General features: G+C 37.0%; 1 protein-coding gene across 1 annotated transcript; it reads right to left on the reverse strand.

Annotated features, from left to right (window-relative positions):
- Positions 1–11,858: 11,858 nt before the first annotated feature.
- LOC107598138 (protein phosphatase 1 regulatory subunit 12B-like) lies at positions 11,859–20,168 on the reverse strand. The gene is made up of 7 exons (XM_016289411.1): positions 20,136–20,168; positions 18,677–18,693; positions 18,427–18,559; positions 18,033–18,137; positions 17,631–17,681; positions 17,257–17,307; positions 11,859–12,005 (listed from the first exon to the last, which is right to left on the reverse strand). Exons 1-7 carry the CDS (start codon positions 20,166–20,168, stop codon positions 11,859–11,861), a joined length of 537 nt encoding a protein of 178 aa, XP_016144897.1.
- Between the last annotated feature and the right edge of the window lie 580 nt (positions 20,169–20,748).

Here is a 20,748-nt window from a genome sequence, read left to right on the forward strand (position 1 = left end):
AGACTTGGTCACCATTGACTTTCAATGTGTGGAAAAGAGCAGCATGAACATTCTTCAAAAGTTCTCCTTTTGTCCTCTATGGAAGAAAGAAAGAATGTCATACGGGTTTCAAAAAAACATGAGTGAACTATTCCTTTGAGAACTTCCATCACTTTTTGTTTTCGTGTTTTATTCATGGTTTCAACCAGACGTTCTTATGGTTTCACGAGAAGAGCTGATAGAAGGCACTGTTATGTGTGTATTTACTGCACATCTTACCAAACCGCTGAACTTATTTGCACTACTGGAATTGCATTCTGTACATGTTGCTCTATCAATCTCAATACTTGCTTCTGTGATGCCGCATTCTTCATTCGAATTGTCAGAGTTTGCATTTGTTTAAAAAGGGAGCTTGTATCATTTGCTGTTTTAGGGCTTACAGTATGAGTCATTGTGTGAGGATGTGAATCTCAGAATATCATTTTGCTTAAGACCGACAGAACTAAATATTTTTGTGTTTTATCCTCATATTGCCTGTAGGAACTCTTTTGGCAATGATGGAATCTTGTGATATTTGTTCAGTCATTAAATAGTTGGGAAATTAAGCAAATTCGCAAGCCTGAATTGGATCAAGACTTTTTTGAAGCATAATTTATTGAGTATAGACTTATTAACCAGGCCAAAAATTTCATGTAAAGAGCCAAGAGTGGATTCGAGGGAGACTTTGTGTACAAGCTGTAACCCAATAAAAACCAATTAATTCTCATTAGGAAACGTCACTTTAGCAGCTTTTTTCATGCATCATTAACATATCTCTGTTGTAATGTATTCAAACAACATGCAACGTTACTCTACTGCCACAATGAATAGTAATTTATCCAATTGCTTTTAGGGTTAAAATAAAGCAATAAGCCCCAAGAAGCTGTGGTTTACAGTGAATTTATAACAGCTAAGGGGCATTGTTACGACACGAAGTGGAGTGCCTAAAACCCCCTTAGCTGTTATAAATTCACTGTAAACCATGGCTTCACGGGGCTTATTGCTTTTATAAATGGTTATTCCATATAGTGTACGTAGTAAGGTTTCACAGAATAAAACAGAGCAAATAAAGTATAATGATATAAATAAAAACAGTATTCTTCCACCAAACAATGTAGTTCCTCAGAAACAGTTGTGGTTCCAACAAAGTGGTTTGCCGAGCAACACACTGAAGTAAACAAAGGTGTATGTTTGTAGTGTAATTTACAACAGCTTCGAACGCGACCAACCAATCAGAGTCAAGGACCGGAACTATCCGTTTTATAATGAAAAGTCTGTCATCGTAAAATTTGAAACCTGTGTGGTTTTCTGTCAAAAGCACAATAAAAGTACTTAATTCTACTCATCTTCTGAAATCTCATAATAGCTTTGTCTGAGGAAGAGAAATTTGCATAGATCACCCAACACTGAAAATTCTGTCATCATTTACTCACCCCATGTCATTGCACAAAGATATTTTAAAGACTCTTTTGTTTTCGTCCATTCAGTTAAAGTCAATGGGGTCCAAAACAAGATTGGACTCCATTGACTTTCGTTGTATGAAAATAAACTTTTTGTATCCGTTTTATAATGAAAAGTCTGTCATCGTAAAATTTGAAACCTGTGTGGTTTTCTGTCAAAAGCACAATAAAAGTACTTAATTCTACTCATCTTCTGAAATCTCATAATAGCTTTGTCTGAGGAAGAGAAATTTGCATAGATCACCCAACACTGAAAATTATGTCATCATTTACTCACCCCATGTCATTGCACAAAGATATTTTAAAGACTCTTTTGTTTTCGTCCATTCAGTTAAAGTCAATGGGGTCCAAAACAAGATTGGACTCCATTGACTTTCGTTGTATGAAAATAAACTTTTTTCAAAATGTGTTCCACAGAAGAAGGAAAGTCAACGTAAGTAAACGATAACGGAATTTTCAGTGTTGGATAAACATTCCATTTAAGTTTCAAAGTTTTAAATATTTCCCTCTGCCATGAGATGCGGTTAGTGGTGGGGCTAATTATCTTATATTTTCTCCTAGTTTGATTCTTAAATATAATCAAATTGAAGCCATTTTGTGTCATTCAAACCTACAAATATCTGAAGATTGCGCCAAAATCTTCATTTAAAAGTTGCTTCAGTGACGTCTCCCATATGAGATTCCCCTGGATAAAACAGAAGCAGCTCTTCTGACAGGCTGTGTTCAGTTGCAATAACTCTGATGTTCGATTGTGGAGTAGCAGGTATTTCCATCCACATTCACAGTGCAGTTTGACATTTTCATGTCTAATGGATGTGTGATTATTTATAATTTGTTTATATGACATCATGCTTTTCTTTTTCCCGCTAGTATCGTATCGAAACCTCATTTTAGGAATCGCTGTCTTTGTTTACTCTTAGGTTTAGTCTCTTACATGTATATGTCCCTCATTTTGAAGAACTTTCACACAAAAAACACAACTTGCAACTAACACCCCCTCCCCAAACCCATAGGCGTGTAGTTTGACCTATATATGCATAGTTCCTACTTTATGATACTGCATGTTACAAGACAAAAAGATGTGCATGTTTCAGAGATGAAGCAAAAAAAATATATATAAAAATATTGTGTACCTAAGTAGTTGTTCTTTGTCATTTCAATAACAAAACGGAGGGAGATAAGATACTGTGTATATTTTCTAATCAAATCAAATATGTATTTATTTTCTGTGAGTGGGTATTGGAGAGAATATGAAGTATACTAGACTAATGTTCATTTTCAGATTCAATCCATGCCTGGACATCATGAGCAAATACTGTATGTTAAGTGCTTTGTGTGAACTAATATAGAAAGAAAACGTAGCCGCATGCTTGCCGTCTACTAATATTGTTAAGGAACAAAATGTTTATGTATTCATTTATTTATTCAAAATGATTTATTTGCATTTATTTTTCAGAGTACTATTTGTATGTCTCTTTGTCAGAATATGTTTGTGGGAAGTCAAAACTTCCAGCGGGGGCTCCAAGTGAATATCCCCACCACCCCCAACCAACCATTATGAAAAAAATTACACTTTATTATAATTTTTTCACTGTCAGTGCCAATGAGAGAAGTCACGTTTACTGCCATTTTATCTGACTTTGTCATTCTTACGTGATTTTTTTTTCCGGACCAACTGATTTCTACCTTGGCAACAAAATTGCCAGAGCACAATATTGTCAATCGTGTTATAGAAAACTTGGAGTCCCCATTGTTTTCTAACAAGCTTTTATTTATGAATATTTTACATAAACACAGCGTTTAACTAGCCAATAAGTTTGTGTGTGCGAGTGTGAATAAGATAAAGCCATAAGACTTGAGCTAAATCTTTGGAGCTCAGCTATATAGATGATCCTAAAACGTCTCCTCCTTTCATAGGCCGATGAATCTCCTCGACATTCCATATAGTTTGTGAAGCTACGGGGCCACACTGTTTCCTAAGATGTGCTAAATTAAGCATTATTGGCAGTTTAAGTTGAATTAGTCAGTCTTTCTGTTAATAATGTGTCTTTTCAATGGTTTTTTATTGATTTTATGATGATATCAGTTTATATTGGGTTTTGTAAGCACCTTGATTTAACACAAAGTGTGCTAGGGATGTCTGTATGAACATATACACGTGGTCATAGCTGTTGCCATTCCACTATATATGTACACACATGCATTGTTTGGGCAAAGGGCAATTAAAATGGTTGTATAACTATGAAAAGTTGTTTGTTTTAACCATTTTAATAATAATTCACAATCCAAAATTCGATATAGGATACCTACAAAGTATTCGAACAAGAAAATTGAAGAGAATTGTGCAGAAATTCAGCTTATCCAAGTAATTTCAATCAGCATTGCTTGAGGTTTGAGTGTGAATGCATGTGACCTTAATAATAATAATGCATAGGCCCTTTAATAAATGATCATTCTTTGTTGTGAGTTGCTCAAGCACTGCCATTCTGCCTGTATGGCAGCGTGCACAATGAACATTTGTTTGAAACATTCCTTATCGTAAACCACGGAGTTGTTGCTTAAAAACAATTAAATAATTTGGGAATATAATATCAAAATATTGGGGAGCAGTTTAAAAAACGCTGATGGATTCAGTCTTTAAGTTGCTCTCCATGTACAAATCTGCTTACAAAACCAGCTCGCTTGTCTTTGTAACTCTCGGTGACTGTTTTATGTCATACAAATCAATGAGAGTGCTCTAACGCCCATAACAGAGACGTTTTCATATTTTTTTGAATGCCAGCCAATGCCTTCATGTCTGCTTTGGCGTAATCTGGGGATAAAAGAATCAAAAGTCTGCCACTGTGTCTTTTGTTTGATTCTTCTCTTGCACTTTTCATTCTGCTTATCTAGAGTTGTAAAATGCTCTTTTTTTTCCTTGGTGGTGATCTGTTCTTTTAGTCGGTGGGAGATTGTGAGGGTTTGTCCCTCAGGCTATGTTTGTACCTGTTTCGGTGTTCTCGTGTGCGTGTGTTCATGTCTGTATTGTCGTGCCTAGTGTGGATCAATCGCATGCTTTAGCCCTTGATGGGACACTTTGAGAAAACGTTGCTCACAGACTCTTACCACAGCCCCCTAGTGGACAGTACATGAGCATCAGCAATCCTTGTAAAGACGTCAAGGGAACCAAATAGCTCTACAGATTTACCATGTGTGTTAACAGCTCTGTACTGAAACAAATGAGAAAATAAAGGCCTTTTAATTAGACTTAACTGTGATCGTGGTGTTATGTTAACACTGAATTCCTTCTGTTTGCTTGCTTTATGTTTGACCCACAATTACAACTCTGAAGATGTAAGCCTTGTATTGTGGTTTCAGAAGCAGATATTTAATAAAAGGTGGTAAGAGTGACTTTAAAAACCCTTGTATTTTCCAAGTATACTTAATGTAGTAAGTATACTATTATCTATGTACTTGTAGTGTACTTGTATGTGTACGATTTCAATTCATTTCAAACCTCTTGGGACTAAATTCGCTCCCTTTTTAGTTAATGAAAGTGTACTTTAAGTGTAGCAGTAGTAAATTGAGTACACAACTAGTTTCTAAGTGCTTCTTTAGTATTGCTGCTATAGTAATAAATATTGTGTACTTTTGGTTTAGTTCTAGTCGACAGTTTATGAAAGTACACATTGAAATATACTCTCAGTAAACTACGAGTTTAATAGATTTTATGCAGCAAGTCTTCTTTAACTGAAATGAATATATAACTATATGCTGTATATTATGCTATTTACTTGTAGTATGAAAACTATTAAACTAGTAGTTTACTGGGAGTATTCTTTAGTGTGTTCTCAAAGAAAAAAAACTAACAGTATGTTCAAGCTCACTCGTAGTGTAGTTGTGTTCAGTTACTGCACTACATTACACTAATTTACTCCCAATTTACTCATTATTTTACGCTCAAGTATTGAAAAAGTACATGTACAAGTATACTGCTATTCTACTGATGTTAGTATATTTAGTACAATATATATATATATATATATATATATATATATATATATATATATATATATATATATATACATATACTTGGAAAATAAACTTTAGTTAAAATAAAATTAACTTTTTAAAGTCTTTTGTAGGTCTGATAAGAAATGGCTACTTGATGGAACTTAAACATGTCTGGCATTACACATGAATTAAAAATAAATTGTTCAGAAGCACATAAGAACACTAAAGGCAGGAAATACATTTCAGTGAAGTGTAAAATGAAAATGGTGGAACCTGGGATAATGCTTTGATGATCATGCAGGCAGGCAGGGGGCAGCACGGCACCTAAAAAGGCACTTGACTACATGACCTGTATTTTACAGTGTGTTTTTAATACTCAGGCAAACAACAAACACAATCATAAACAAAGTGCTGTGAGCATTGGTTCAAGATTACAGGTTAAAAACTGTGGACAGTGAAAAGCATCTGAAATGGCATATTATGTGTGATGTGTTTCTGTTTTATCCATATAGATACTATTAATTACTATCAAATAAATATAACACACATTCAATGGTTCCACGTATCCATTCTTCAGCCCATCAGTTCATATATAAACACTACAATTGTAAAGGTAACCAGGACAAATGGGTTGATATGTGGAGCGTGACATCATCTCTCGGTGGGAACATTCCTTTTAGAATGTTCTGGCAGAGCTTCTGAAGAGCATACTGGACCATATTAAACCAACTGACCACTTCTGGATAATTCGATTGGATTGATGATCAAATACTATTTAAAGGAATGGCAGTTTGTTCAGCTTTTCCCTGCTGAAAACACCAGAACAGTCGGTGACCAACGTTGTGGTTTGGCTGCTTAGCTTATCCATAGTGTGCTGGTGTTCCCACAAGGAGCTTCTTTACAAGCAAGAGTCTCCTAGTCAGCCAGCTTCATCAGAAACCTAATTGACCAGCCTCATAAACTCATTTTTGCTGGTCAAGAGAATCTTTATGCTGGTTCCACAGTGGCAATCTGGTTCCAAAAAGGGGTTTTCACGCCAAAGAAGAACCATTTTGGGTTCCCTAAAGTACCTTTACATTTTATTTTAGAACTGTTCTAAAAAATGATTTTTCTTTAGTGTGAAAACCATTTTTAAGAAACTTTTGTGAAATGGAAAGGTTCCATGGATGTTAACGGTTCTTTTGTGGAACCATCAATGCCAATAAAGAACCTTTGTCTTTAGGACTTTTAAACCAGCCTGGGCCAGCATGGACATTTTCTGTTGTTTTCAGCAGGGATTCGATCATCTTCTACACTGATCCTGAAACATTTAGAGTTTAGAAATGGCTAATGGTGAGAAAACATTCAATTGATTGGATGTTTCTGTGGGAGAAACACCAACACTGTTCCTATAGAGTGTTATTGGAGTACCCTATTACAAAACCAGGTCAACCCAGGTTAAGGTGGTGAAACCGGTTAACTAACACTGTTAACCAACTCAGCCAGGCCTTCACCAGCGAAATGGATGATCAGCTCTAACCAGGTCAATTATGATGGATGAACTCAGTCCTGTCAGTCAACCACCTAAACCAGCTAGAAATTATGTAAATCCAGCTACCACCTTATTTTGTAAGAGAGTGGATACCTACTTTCTTCTGTGGAACACAAAAGAAAATATTTCGAAGCATTTTGGTAACCAAACCATTTTGGTGACCACTGACTTATATTGTGTGAACAAAAAATACTGAGACGTTTCTCAAAATATCTTCTTTTGTGTTCCACCGAAGAGAGAAAGCCGTACCGGTTTGTAATGACATGAGCGAGTAAATTATGACAGAATTTTTTATTTTTTTTGGTGAGCCAATCTCTTTAACCCTGCAGCTGATGCACCAAAAGCAAGGGCCAACACAAACCATTACCCAGCATGACAGTGGTCAGTTTGAAGTCAATGTGAAGTTCTCAGATTTGGTGTCTCTCTGTTCAGTGTTTCTCCTCCCCTCCAACCGGTCGTCCTCACTTGGAAAGTTTGCTGATGACTCTGATTAAGGCTCCATTCTCATCTTTCAGCCGCTGGTTATCAGACTTGAGTTCTGTCAAAACCTGAGATTAATTAAAGGTGAGAATGAGAGAGAAGAATGCTTTTGATTATTAACTTAAATATTTAGTGGTCACGTGGCGTCAAAATCATGAGATGGCAATGCACCATATATTAAAATAGTTATTCTAGCCCACAGATTCATTTCTTTGGGTGTAAATCATTTTTATGAGAGAAATAGATGTAATAAAGCATGCAAACATTGCTAGACCATAACACCACAGAATATGATTTTCAAATTCACCTTTCTAAAGGAATGGCAGCTGGCAGTGGCATGTGAATGTGTACTCATGCATATAGAGGTTCACCTCCTCCTACTCCAGTAAAAAAGCATTGCCAGAACTACAAAAGCTTTAACAGAAGTGCAAACCCAGCCACTCATGACTTCATATCACATCTGTCCAACCATTGGATACAACAACAAAGCTTTTTTTGTGCTCCGTTTTAGAAATAACCAGCACACACACACACACAGAGGCTCATAGCAACGTGGACAGTTCTGGCTTTCTGAATATGAGCAGGATACAAATTGATGTCCTGCTACATTTTTAAGCAATAAAGGCACAAAAAAGAGAAAACTATTAGATATGTAAGATAAATCATTATCTAACATAAGATTTACACTGCATTAAAGATTTTGGCCTGTCAGTGGTCTTGACCCTTAACTAAATCCAACAATTAAAATCATTATTCAGTGTAAAATCAACTGCTGAATTGCATTAAATTACTTGAGAAAATACTATCCATATTTTATCAAAAACATAACCTAATATTTTCAATTTACAATTATTTTTATGTTTATTTTTTATTGCTATCCGTGTAATACAGGCATCCAATAGTCTGTAATGTCATTTATAACCAGTGAGTAGATGTGTTGACAGAGACTAGAATGTGACACTACTGAGGCTGTGATTTGATTTGGACATTGCTGGAGTATAGAGACCTTTGGTCATTGGTTTGGAAGGTCTATAAATATCTTCAAAGTCGCCGCCTGCAGCAGGAATGTGAGGGGTTGCCCTTCCCCAGACCCAGGAGAGAAACAGGGAGAAAGAAAGAAGGGGCGAAAAAGCTTTCCCAATGCAAAACAAAGGAATGAAACTGAGACCTGCCTGAGAGGTGAGCAGCAGCAGGACAGAGGGGTAGGACTACAGGGTGCAGCGGAGAACAGGAAAGAGGAAAGGACAGAGAGAGATAGAGAGGGGTACTAGAGATCGTCCGTCTCTGGGAGAGAGGCCGTCTGAGTGAGGCGAGCGAGGGAGCGCAGCATGGCTTGATTCTCCTGTAGGAGGTGTGCGTTCCCCCTGCGGAGAGCCTGTAGTCGAGCCAAAGCAGGAAAGGTCTGGAGATACAGAGATGCCCGAAATCATGACAGCGGGAGTGAAAGAACATCAGAGAGGGTTTGGGAACAAAAAAAATGAACAGCATTAGTGTGTCTGAGTTAGTTAAAACAAAGTCAACATGAAATCAAACTTTATTTTTTCACATTCTTATTGTGTTTCTAATTCATCTTTGCCCATTATTCATGAGAAAAGTGTTTTATAAATGTTCATCCAAATGTTACGGTGGCCAAACAGTTCCAGTTCCAATTGACTTCCATTATATGGACAAAAAAATACAATAGAAGTAAATGGGAACCAAATCAGTTTGATTACCAATCTTCCACATATCTTTGTTGAGTTCTGAAGAAGAAAGAAATGCATACAGGTTTGGAAGTTCATTGTTTGGCTGAACTATCCCTTAAACTAACTACAATCAAAAGGTTAAATTTAGCTACTTATCTGTTCAGCTACTCATTGATGCAAGAATCTCCCATTTATATAATGCAACGCTTCCTTCAATTGTCCACATCTTTGGTTCTGCTTGAATTAAGCTCTGTTAAAGTTGAATATGCCAAGTGAGAATTTCTCTACCACCTGAAAGGGGTGCATTAAATCTGACAAAATGGTTTATTAAAGTGTCCAGTGGTCTAAGGACATCGAAGGATATAATTCATGGACACTCGAATTTTGCATACAATAATTACTACTGAATGAGCCAATCAGTTTGAGCCAGCTTGTCTTTGCCCTCTTCAGTTGTGCAGTAAATCTAACATACTGGCATCATGCATTTTCTAACAGTCTAGAGAATTCCAAGTTTTGAACACTTTTACTGTGCTAATCTTGTTTTTATAATCACTTAAATGTCCCATATGGGACAACACATATGAGGAATCCTATTTCACCATCAGCCCATTTCGTGGCTCAACCACAGTAGAGAGCGTGTTAAAGTTAATGCAAGTGCTTCATACAAGTTAAAATGGCCTTACAAAATCTAAATTGAACAGTTTTCACAATACGCAGATCCACTTATTGCTCATTCAGGCCAATTTGCTGTGCCATTTCTCAGTCGCCATAGAAAATGGACTAAAGATAACATAGGTTTTATACTAGATGTAATAGACTAAAGAGATTTGAATTATCAACCGTTTTTACTGTACCAGTCTTTTTATATGGATCCCTTTTTACAGGCACTTGAACTGTTAGCCCAAACTTTATCAGGTTAATTCTGGATGGCTTACAACCCTGGTAAAACCCCTTTATATGGCCACATTTAACTGTAAATATAAGTATTCACATAATTATAATATGAATCTTGTTATGTCACATTACAAAAGTAAAGTGCGTATTTCATGTTGACTTTAGAACGGGAATAGAAATATAAGCACGCAAAGACAATCAGGTGAGAACATAAATCAAATGTTGGATAAACTCACTGACACACAGCACATGCAACTATAGTCATTCACAAAAAAGAATAAGGAGGACAAGCCTGCAAACATTTCCTTGACCACTAACTTAAAATCAAATCAAGTTTTTAATTATTGGAGGACTTTTAAAAAGTAGAAATCACCACTATTTTCTTGCATAAAAACCTCACACTGTGCAGTGAGGAGATTAATGAGTGGCCAACCTCAGAAACTTCCTGAACCAGCATGTGGAGAAACCCTGAGGTTTGACAACGTTTTCAAACGTGGTTTCACGGGTTAGGGATCTGGGACCAGGCCATTGAGTTTCTCCAATGCATGAAAAACCAACAGAGAACTGCGAGGCATCCAGCATCTGTTCATAGCTCTTTCATGATTCATTGTTATGTCTCTACAAAGAGCATCTGCAGCCAGATATCTGAATGGTTAACTATGAAATGACGTACTGCTTTGACACACAGAGGTTGGCATGTCTTATCAGACAGCCAGTACAAGTGCTGTTTTACTTCAAGTCATGACTCAATTTGTCACAACATGGCTTCTAAATGGTGTTGAGGACAAACGGCTCTCGGCTCTTTCTGCTGAGCCATTCCTTACTCAGTAGAATTCCATTACTAGTAGCCTATGCAGCATAGCCTGCTATCTAACCTAAAGCAACATCCTTCAGAAAAAAATACATTTGACACACTCAACATAGCAAGACATGACTTGCTAACAGCTGTTTTCAGTCCACTTGTTAAGTCTGATGTTGCACGTCACCATTTCTGGGTCCAGTTGATCCAAAATGCTTAAAAAAGGGCTAATATACATTCACAGTGTGCTGTAATACTATTGAAAAATTATAATCCTAACCTATAATAATTCTAAACTGACACTTAAAGTTCGTAAAAGGTGTGCTATAAATAAATTGAGCACAAAAGAGTTTTCAGTTAGCATGTTGCTTCTAATGTCCTTCTAAACAAACTATAAGTTCCTAACCTATAATAATTCTAAACTGACACTTAAAGTTCGTAAAAGGTGTGCTATAAATAAATTGAGCACAAAAGAGTTTGCAGTTAGCATGTTGCTTCTAATGTCCTTCTAAACAAACTATAAGTTTGTTAATAAGGCATTTGCACAACAGCTGTTGCATAGGGTGCTGTAGTGATGGCATATTTTTACACAAACCGATAAGTTCGTATCACCCTGATTTCCCTTACAAGCAATAACATTTTTCCTCTGGCTTTGGCTTTTTGGATTATTTTTGGAGTTTTATGATTCTTACACGTTTTATTCATCATTTATGAATTTTGAACTCTAAATACAATCACCAGTAGTCCCATTTAGCCACTTGTTAGCATATAAATTTTTGGGGGATTTCTGACACATTTTATGTCACAGAATGAAACGTGAAAATATCTATTTCAAGCCTTTAATCAAAAGCCTATTTTAAAAAACCCATTGACTTTGGAACGATGGAACCAAAAGTGTTAAAATTCAAGCTCATTTCCAGGTTTTGGCCTACAAAAATATGTCATCCCTGCAGCCCTCCATTGTGATTTTGTTTACTGAGTACTCAAATTACACAGATTCATTTTGGCGTTAATAGTGTTGCAACAGAGAGGAGAGAGGCCGTCTGAGTGAGGCGAGCGAGGGAGCGCAGCATGGCTTGATTCTCCTGTAGGAGGTGTGCGTTCCCCCTGCGGAGAGCCTGTAGTCGAGCCAAAGCAGGAAAGGTCTGGAGATACAGAGATGCCCGAAATCATGACAGCGGGAGTGAAAGAACATCAGAGAGGGTTTGGGAACAAAAAAAATGAACAGCATTAGTGTGTCTGAGTTAGTTAAAACAAAGTCAACATGAAATCAAACTTTATTTTTTCACATTCTTATTGTGTTTCTAATTCATCTTTGCCCATTATTCATGAGAAAAGTGTTTTATAAATGTTCATCCAAATGTTACGGTGGCCAAACAGTTCCAGTTCCAATTGACTTCCATTATATGGACAAAAAAATACAATAGAAGTAAATGGGAACCAAATCAGTTTGATTACCAATCTTCCACATATCTTTGTTGAGTTCTGAAGAAGAAAGAAATGCATACAGGTTTGGAAGTTCATTGTTTGGCTGAACTATCCCTTAAACTAACTACAATCAAAAGGTTAAATTTAGCTACTTATCTGTTCAGCTACTCATTGATGCAAGAATCTCCCATTTATATAATGCAACGCTTCCTTCAATTGTCCACATCTTTGGTTCTGCTTGAATTAAGCTCTGTTAAAGTTGAATATGCCAAGTGAGAATTTCTCTACCACCTGAAAGGGGTGCATTAAATCTGACAAAATGGTTTATTAAAGTGTCCAGTGGTCTAAGGACATCGAAGGATATAATTCATGGACACTCGAATTTTGCATACAATAATTACTACTGAATGAGCCAATCAGTTTGAGCCAGCTTGTCTTTGCCCTCTTCAGTTGTGCAGTAAATCTAACATACTGGCATCATGCATTTTCTAACAGTCTAGAGAATTCCAAGTTTTGAACACTTTTACTGTGCTAATCTTGTTTTTATAATCACTTAAATGTCCCATATGGGACAACACATATGAGGAATCCTATTTCACCATCAGCCCATTTCGTGGCTCAACCACAGTAGAGAGCGTGTTAAAGTTAATGCAAGTGCTTCATACAAGTTAAAATGGCCTTACAAAATCTAAATTGAACAGTTTTCACAATACGCAGATCCACTTATTGCTCATTCAGGCCAATTTGCTGTGCCATTTCTCAGTCGCCATAGAAAATGGACTAAAGATAACATAGGTTTTATACTAGATGTAATAGACTAAAGAGATTTGAATTATCAACCGTTTTTACTGTACCAGTCTTTTTATATGGATCCCTTTTTACAGGCACTTGAACTGTTAGCCCAAACTTTATCAGGTTAATTCTGGATGGCTTACAACCCTGGTAAAACCCCTTTATATGGCCACATTTAACTGTAAATATAAGTATTCACATAATTATAATATGAATCTTGTTATGTCACATTACAAAAGTAAAGTGCGTATTTCATGTTGACTTTAGAACGGGAATAGAAATATAAGCACGCAAAGACAATCAGGTGAGAACATAAATCAAATGTTGGATAAACTCACTGACACACAGCACATGCAACTATAGTCATTCACAAAAAAGAATAAGGAGGACAAGCCTGCAAACATTTCCTTGACCACTAACTTAAAATCAAATCAAGTTTTTAATTATTGGAGGACTTTTAAAAAGTAGAAATCACCACTATTTTCTTGCATAAAAACCTCACACTGTGCAGTGAGGAGATTAATGAGTGGCCAACCTCAGAAACTTCCTGAACCAGCATGTGGAGAAACCCTGAGGTTTGACAACGTTTTCAAACGTGGTTTCACGGGTTAGGGATCTGGGACCAGGCCATTGAGTTTCTCCAATGCATGAAAAACCAACAGAGAACTGCGAGGCATCCAGCATCTGTTCATAGCTCTTTCATGATTCATTGTTATGTCTCTACAAAGAGCATCTGCAGCCAGATATCTGAATGGTTAACTATGAAATGACGTACTGCTTTGACACACAGAGGTTGGCATGTCTTATCAGACAGCCAGTACAAGTGCTGTTTTACTTCAAGTCATGACTCAATTTGTCACAACATGGCTTCTAAATGGTGTTGAGGACAAACGGCTCTCGGCTCTTTCTGCTGAGCCATTCCTTACTCAGTAGAATTCCATTACTAGTAGCCTATGCAGCATAGCCTGCTATCTAACCTAAAGCAACATCCTTCAGAAAAAAATACATTTGACACACTCAACATAGCAAGACATGACTTGCTAACAGCTGTTTTCAGTCCACTTGTTAAGTCTGATGTTGCACGTCACCATTTCTGGGTCCAGTTGATCCAAAATGCTTAAAAAAGGGCTAATATACATTCACAGTGTGCTGTAATACTATTGAAAAATTATAATCCTAACCTATAATAATTCTAAACTGACACTTAAAGTTCGTAAAAGGTGTGCTATAAATAAATTGAGCACAAAAGAGTTTTCAGTTAGCATGTTGCTTCTAATGTCCTTCTAAACAAACTATAAGTTCGTTAATAAGGCATTTGCACAACAGCTGTTGCATAGGGTGCTGTAGTGATGGCATATTTTTACACAAACCGATAAGTTCGTATCACCCTGATTTCCCTTACAAGCAATAACATTTTTCCTCTGGCTTTGGCTTTTTGGATTATTTTTGGAGTTTTATGATTCTTACACGTTTTATTCATCATTTATGAATTTTGAACTCTAAATACAATCACCAGTAGTCCCATTTAGCCACTTGTTAGCATATAAATTTTTGGGGGATTTCTGACACATTTTATGTCACAGAATGAAACGTGAAAATATCTATTTCAAGCCTTTAATCAAAAGCCTATTTTAAAAAACCCATTGACTTTGGAACGATGGAACCAAAAGTGTTAAAATTCAAACTCATTTCCAGGTTTTGGCCTACAAAAATATGTCATCCCTGCAGCCCTCCATTGTGATTTTGTTTACTGAGTACTCAAATTACACAGATTCATTTTGGCGTTAATAGTGTTGCAACAGAGACGCATAATTCCAAGTCTGAGGACATGAACAGCTCAGAGTAGGACGTCCTGGGTCATCTAGTAATAAGGGTAATCACGATATAAACACAGCATTTATAATCAAGATTACGTTTGACTTTGCCATTTGGATCATTGCTATTTTGAGAGCATCACAGAAAAAAAGAGAGTATGGATACAAATCTGTGACTAAGAGTGATCTACATGACCCACACCGTGTTGTAATGGGTGTGTTTTGGTGTGTGTGAGCAGGCAACCACGCGTGGGACAAAACCACTCACCATCTGCCCTTCTTTCACCCAGTCCAGCTGAGGATGAACTCAGGGCTGGTAGCGAAACCTCACTGAGGGCGTCTGCTGGGGCAACAGTGACATCACTGATCAAACAAACACAAGTGCACCTCATTTCTCATGGTCTTAAGCTCGATGAAGTGAGAGTCTGTCAGACCTGCCAATCAGTGTTTGAAAAGCTTCTTAAATAAACACTATTAAAAAGAGTTTATTTAATGGTATTGATGGTTCCATCATAAATCTTTAACATTTATGGAACATTGCAAAATAGGTTCTTTATAGTGGACAAAGATTCTTTAGATTTTTAAAAGGTTCTTCAGGCCATCTAAGATTAAGTGATTTTTTTTTCTTGAGTAGAGCAGTAAAGAAGATTTTGAGTGGTGCTTAATGATTCATAAAATGCAAGTCAATGGCTACTGTCGCTTTGAGAGTCAAAAAAAGCACATCAGTCAACATAAAATTAATACCCATGGCTCTTGATGATATATTGAGATCTTATGAAGCGAAACAATCGGATTGAGCAAGAAACGGAACATTATTTACAACATTATTGCCTGTAACCCAGAGCCTCAGACAAAGAGGGAAATTCGATTATTTTGTGCAAACTGGTTCTTTTGGACAGTTTGTTTCAATGAACTGGTTCAAAAAACTGATTCACCAGTTTGTTTACACAACGCAATTATATTATTAAAGCCCCCAATAATGATATGAAACATGGATGTTTTACATGCATATAAAGTCATTTAATCAACTCACCTTTTTACAGAGAGGTCCAACCGTTTTTTTTTTTCAGTTCAGTGACTGTTGGGGTAACTGGAGTTGGCAAAAATCATATAATCATATATCATATTTCAAGTTGGAGTGACTGCCAGGGACATCCGGCAGTGAGATTTGATTGAGTAACTTGTAGATCTGTGCTGCTCGAGCCGCAAACTGTTTCAGAGACTTCAATCCGATTTGGTGAACTGGTTTATAGTTCACTAAAAAGAACCAGTTCAAAAGAATGATTCGTTCGTGAACCGGACATCACTCTAGATCGTTTGCCTGAGGCTCTGGATTACAGGTAATAATCTTGTAAATAATGTTTGGTTTCTTTCACAGACTGATCGTTTCATTTTATAGGACCTCAATATACGTGTATCGTCAGGAGCCATGGGTATTAATTTTGTGTTGCCAGATATGCTTTTTTTGCCTCTCAAAGTGACGTTAGCCATTAACTTGCATTTTATGAATCAACAAGGACCACGGTTTCAGCTAAAAAATCTTCTTTACAGTTCTACTGAAGAAAACAATTGAATGGTCTGAGAATATAGGTAAATTAACAGCAAATTTTCATTTTTGGTTCAACTGTCCACTAAAAGGTTCCTTGGGAAACCAAAATGGTTCTTCTATGGAATCGTTGTGAAAACCCACTTTTGGAACCCTTATTTTTTAAGTGTGTATTTTATTCCCTCCATGGTATTCTGAAGCTAAAGCTGTTTGCATATTTGCAATATAAATAGCAATGCCATCCGCATGTCTTGCCTGAATCTAATCAACTTTGAACTAATCAGAGTCAAAACACCCCAGAAACCTTGTTACCTCAATTGCAACATGGATCAATTATCCGACTGAGCCTGGCAGACTACAGCAGCCGCAGATATCTAATCTGCCTCACATTGATTTTACTTTTCATATATTTGGCACCGTGTTCTTCTTGGCCCATCAAAATGCCAGCTATGAGCAATTACTGCTGGAATGCTGAACAAAAGCTGTGCCGTGTCTCTGTGCTGGATTCAGTCCGGCCCTGGCATTGCTGGAACTAGGTCACCGTGAACTGCTGCAGCTGTGAGATGCTACAGAGCCAAGAGTAGTGGCCATGACTTTGGTGTGGGCTAGTAGCGAGCATTGTGGCGTCTGAGATTGGCTAACATGGGTGAAAACAGGCATGGTAGTTACACTAGCTGTTAAAAATTATTAGTGATCTAAACTTTTCAAGAGTTCATTCAAACAAACTGCCCTAGTTAGCATCTTTGAACATGCTTTCAAAAGTCTCCCCAACTCAGGTTCAGAATAACACGGCAAAGCTTAAGGTATTTTTTTTACCTTAAATTCTTCTTCCATGTCCGAAACCCTCTTCTCCAATGCTTCTTTTTCCTACACAAGCACATAAGAAAATAAAAAATACTATTACGATTTTTTTAAATAATCTATAAAACAAAAATAATTGTTTGAATAATTTTTTTTATATGATACATTTTTATATTTATATCTTTTAAATAATTCATATTTTTTATATTTATCCAGATGTAGCAATTAATTAATTAAATTAAATTAAATTAAATTGGATTGGATTGGAAACATGAGTTATTGAGCTACTATGAGGATGAATATCAGTTCAAGATCGTAGCCAACATTGAAGAGAAACACTGACATTTCTCAGAAAGTGTCAATAATGATTATATAATGATAACATATACCCTTTTTTCTGATTCAAATACAGTGGACCTCTCTGATATTCTGTCCTGCCTCTGAAAAACATTCACGGAAAGATTAATGAGCAAAAGAGAATACATGTACATAGAAACAAAACTGTAAAGCGATATTCAAAGCAAAATATGCAAAAACATAATAAGCTGAATGTTTTAATAAGCAATTACTGCTGGACCAGTATCTAGATATATAATTGGCTTTTCACAGATTATAATTCCTTACAGATGCTGTGAGCTACACCAAAAGCCAGACCTTTGGGAGCCTGATTGGATTCAGAGAGCTGGGCTGTACTATTGTTTTTAATACAGGTCCCTCCTCTTGGCGGGATGATGGTGATGATTCAGGCCACAGAAAATCTCTCTCCTCATCTACTGGGATTGTCCTCTCACCTGTGTGACTCTGTCAAGCTGTGAGCGGATTTTGGTGAGCTCCTGTTTGCCGTCCTCCAGTCGAGACTTCAGCTTCTCATTCTCAGTCAGTGCATCCTCATACAGCTGATAAAGTCAAACAAACAAGGGTAGAATTCATCGGACTAATTTAGCATCTCCACTGGGAGCTGCTTTCCTGTCGCTGGTCAACAGACGACTGCTAATGGTCTGCACTGGATAAACACATTGGCATTCAGATATATACTAGTGTATTTTGATGTTACTAGGTTTGCATATATGCATTGTCCATGTCATAAAACACCCTTGTCTCTGGGTATAGTATCTGAGGATTGAGGGATAATATCTAATATAATGAACGTGCAATGAGTGTTTTATTAATCAAAGTTATCCTGACCTTCTTATAGTCCTTGCTGGCCGAGTCGTCCTCTGTTTTGCTCAGTGAGGCGAGTCTGTTCTCTCTGCGTGTGTATGTGCTGGTCCGAGCTGACAGTCTGTCTGACGGAGACTCCACACCACTAGAGTCCGACCTGCTTATAACATCAATCATCAAGTAAGTGTTGATCATACCAGGTTTTATGCATTTATTTACCAGTAAACAGAAGCAAATTAAATAATGCTTTTAGGCAAGGAATAGAGCAGCTTACCTTGAGGCCCGGTCTTGCTAGAAAAAAAAAAGAATGTTAGATAAAATATGCTGAACATATAAAGGTGATAACGACATTACACTAACAAAATAAAGTACCAAAAATGTACTGCCAAGAGGAGACTGGTTGTCCTTTGCTAAAGTAAGGAAACTTTGCTTCCTTTGATCCTGTTAACAAACGTTGGTTTTCACGAGACTCACCGGCACATGAGCAACGCTGAAATCATATGTCAATGTTCACTGACAAACATTTATTGTAAATTAAAATTATTTTAAAGTGCCCCTATTATGCCAATTTTAAGGTTCCTAATGTTGTTTTGGGAGTCTCCTACAATAGGATTACATGCATGCAAGGTCAAACAATGCTTTTGTTTTCTCAAAATATGCATGTAATTTCACCTCCTCATTTCCTAACGATTCTCAAACGATTCGTTCAAAGCAGTTCTAAGATTCAGTCTCTCTAAACCCCTCCTTTCTGTGAGCCTACTCTGCTCTGATTTGTCAGATGGCCCAGTCTGTTGTGATTAGTCTACGGTTTACATTCAGATGTCGGATTTGAATTAATTACTGACGACTCGTTTATGCCGTTCAGAGTCGATTCTTTCTTTTGGGTGGCAATAACTTCATTTATCTTGCACGTTCGGCTTTACAACTTTGCAGATCGTTTACATTCACATACAGCTGCATTACACACTGCATGAAAGGCAAAATTTCGAAATGACATAATAGGGGCACTTTACATTCAATTTCTTTTGAAACTTGTATTTCATGTATTTAAATATATTTGTAATTACACATTTGTAATGATGAAGATGCAATTTATTACATTTAAAATAGATTACCGTTATATGTCATAAAAAGTTATACACTACAGTTAAAATTATAATCCAATACTTTACATGTGCTTTAGTATGTTAGTGAACACATCAAAATAAGTGTATTTCTTGACAGCACAACTCTGTACTATATACTGTATATATACTTTTAAGATTTGAAGTACACTACAAGTGCACATTCAATACAACTAAAGGGTTAGTTCACCCAAAAATTAAAATTAGGCTGTGATTTACTCACCCCAGAGCCATCCTAGGTGTGTATGACTTTCTTCTTTCAGACGAATTCAGTCTGAGTTAGATTAAAAATTGTCCTGGCTATTCCAACCTCTATCATTGCAGTCAGCGGGTATTGCAGTGCTGCAGTCTAAAAGAAGTGAAATAAAAAGCGCCCATCCATTAAAAAAAGTGTCTCACATGGCTCCAGGGGGTGAACAAAGGCCTCCTGTAGTGAATCGATGCGTTTTTGTAAGAAAAATATCCATATCCAAAACGTAATAATCACTTTAATCTAGCTTGCGCTCACTGTTGTAAACGGAGTCAGCTCCGGGAAGATGACGTATGAGGTCAGCGTTGCACATGCGCCGCTCAGAAGTGATGCACGCGGAAGCGCAGGGCGAGACTCACCGGCACATGAGCAACGCTGAAATCATACGTCATCTGCCCGGAACTGCTTCCGTGTACAACTGTTGGCGCAAGCTACATTAAAGTGATTATTATCTTTTGAGTATGGATATTTTTCTTACAAAACGCATCGATTTGCTACAGGAGGCCTTTGTTCACCCCCCGGAGCCGTGTGCTTTTTTTTTAGTGGATGGGCGCTTTTTATTTAACTTCTTTTGGACTGGTGCATGCAACACCCGCTGAGTGGCATTATACATCTTGAAAGATCAAAGACAATTTTTTTATACAACTCCGACTGGATTCGTCTGAAAGAAGAAAGTCATATACACCTAGGATGACTTGAGGGTGAGTAAAACACAGCCTAATATTCATTTTACGGTGAACTAACCCTTTAAGCACACTTCAAGCTTGCTTTGCGTTGCATTCATCTGATAAATAATCTGGATGCAAAAGCTATCTGATGTGGACAGATCTAAACAAGCTATTTTCTGATTGGGAGATTATTCAATCTTCTTGATCAGATCACAGTGATCACACCTTAATGTAAACACATTTAAACTGGGCCTCAGTGTGCAAACAGGAGAGTTTTTAAGTGTGACTGAACCTGTGACATAAG

This window comes from Sinocyclocheilus grahami, unplaced genomic scaffold, assembly GCF_001515645.1.
Source record: "Sinocyclocheilus grahami isolate Dianchi unplaced genomic scaffold, SAMN03320097.WGS_v1.1 scaffold245.1, whole genome shotgun sequence".
Classification (NCBI taxonomy): domain Eukaryota; kingdom Metazoa; phylum Chordata; class Actinopteri; order Cypriniformes; family Cyprinidae; genus Sinocyclocheilus; species Sinocyclocheilus grahami.

Coding starts and splice junctions, on each gene's coding strand:
- LOC107598138 (XM_016289411.1), bottom strand. CDS start 20,168: ATGACGTATGATTTCAGCGTTGCTCATGTGCCG. Junction 17,308..17,630: donor TATTTGAATCAGAAAAAAGG/GTATATGTTATC, acceptor GTGCTTGTGTAG/GAAAAAGAAGCATTGGAGAA. Junction 12,006..17,256: donor ACATGGAAGAAGAATTTAAG/GTAAAAAAAATA, acceptor CTGTATCTCCAG/ACCTTTCCTGCTTTGGCTCG.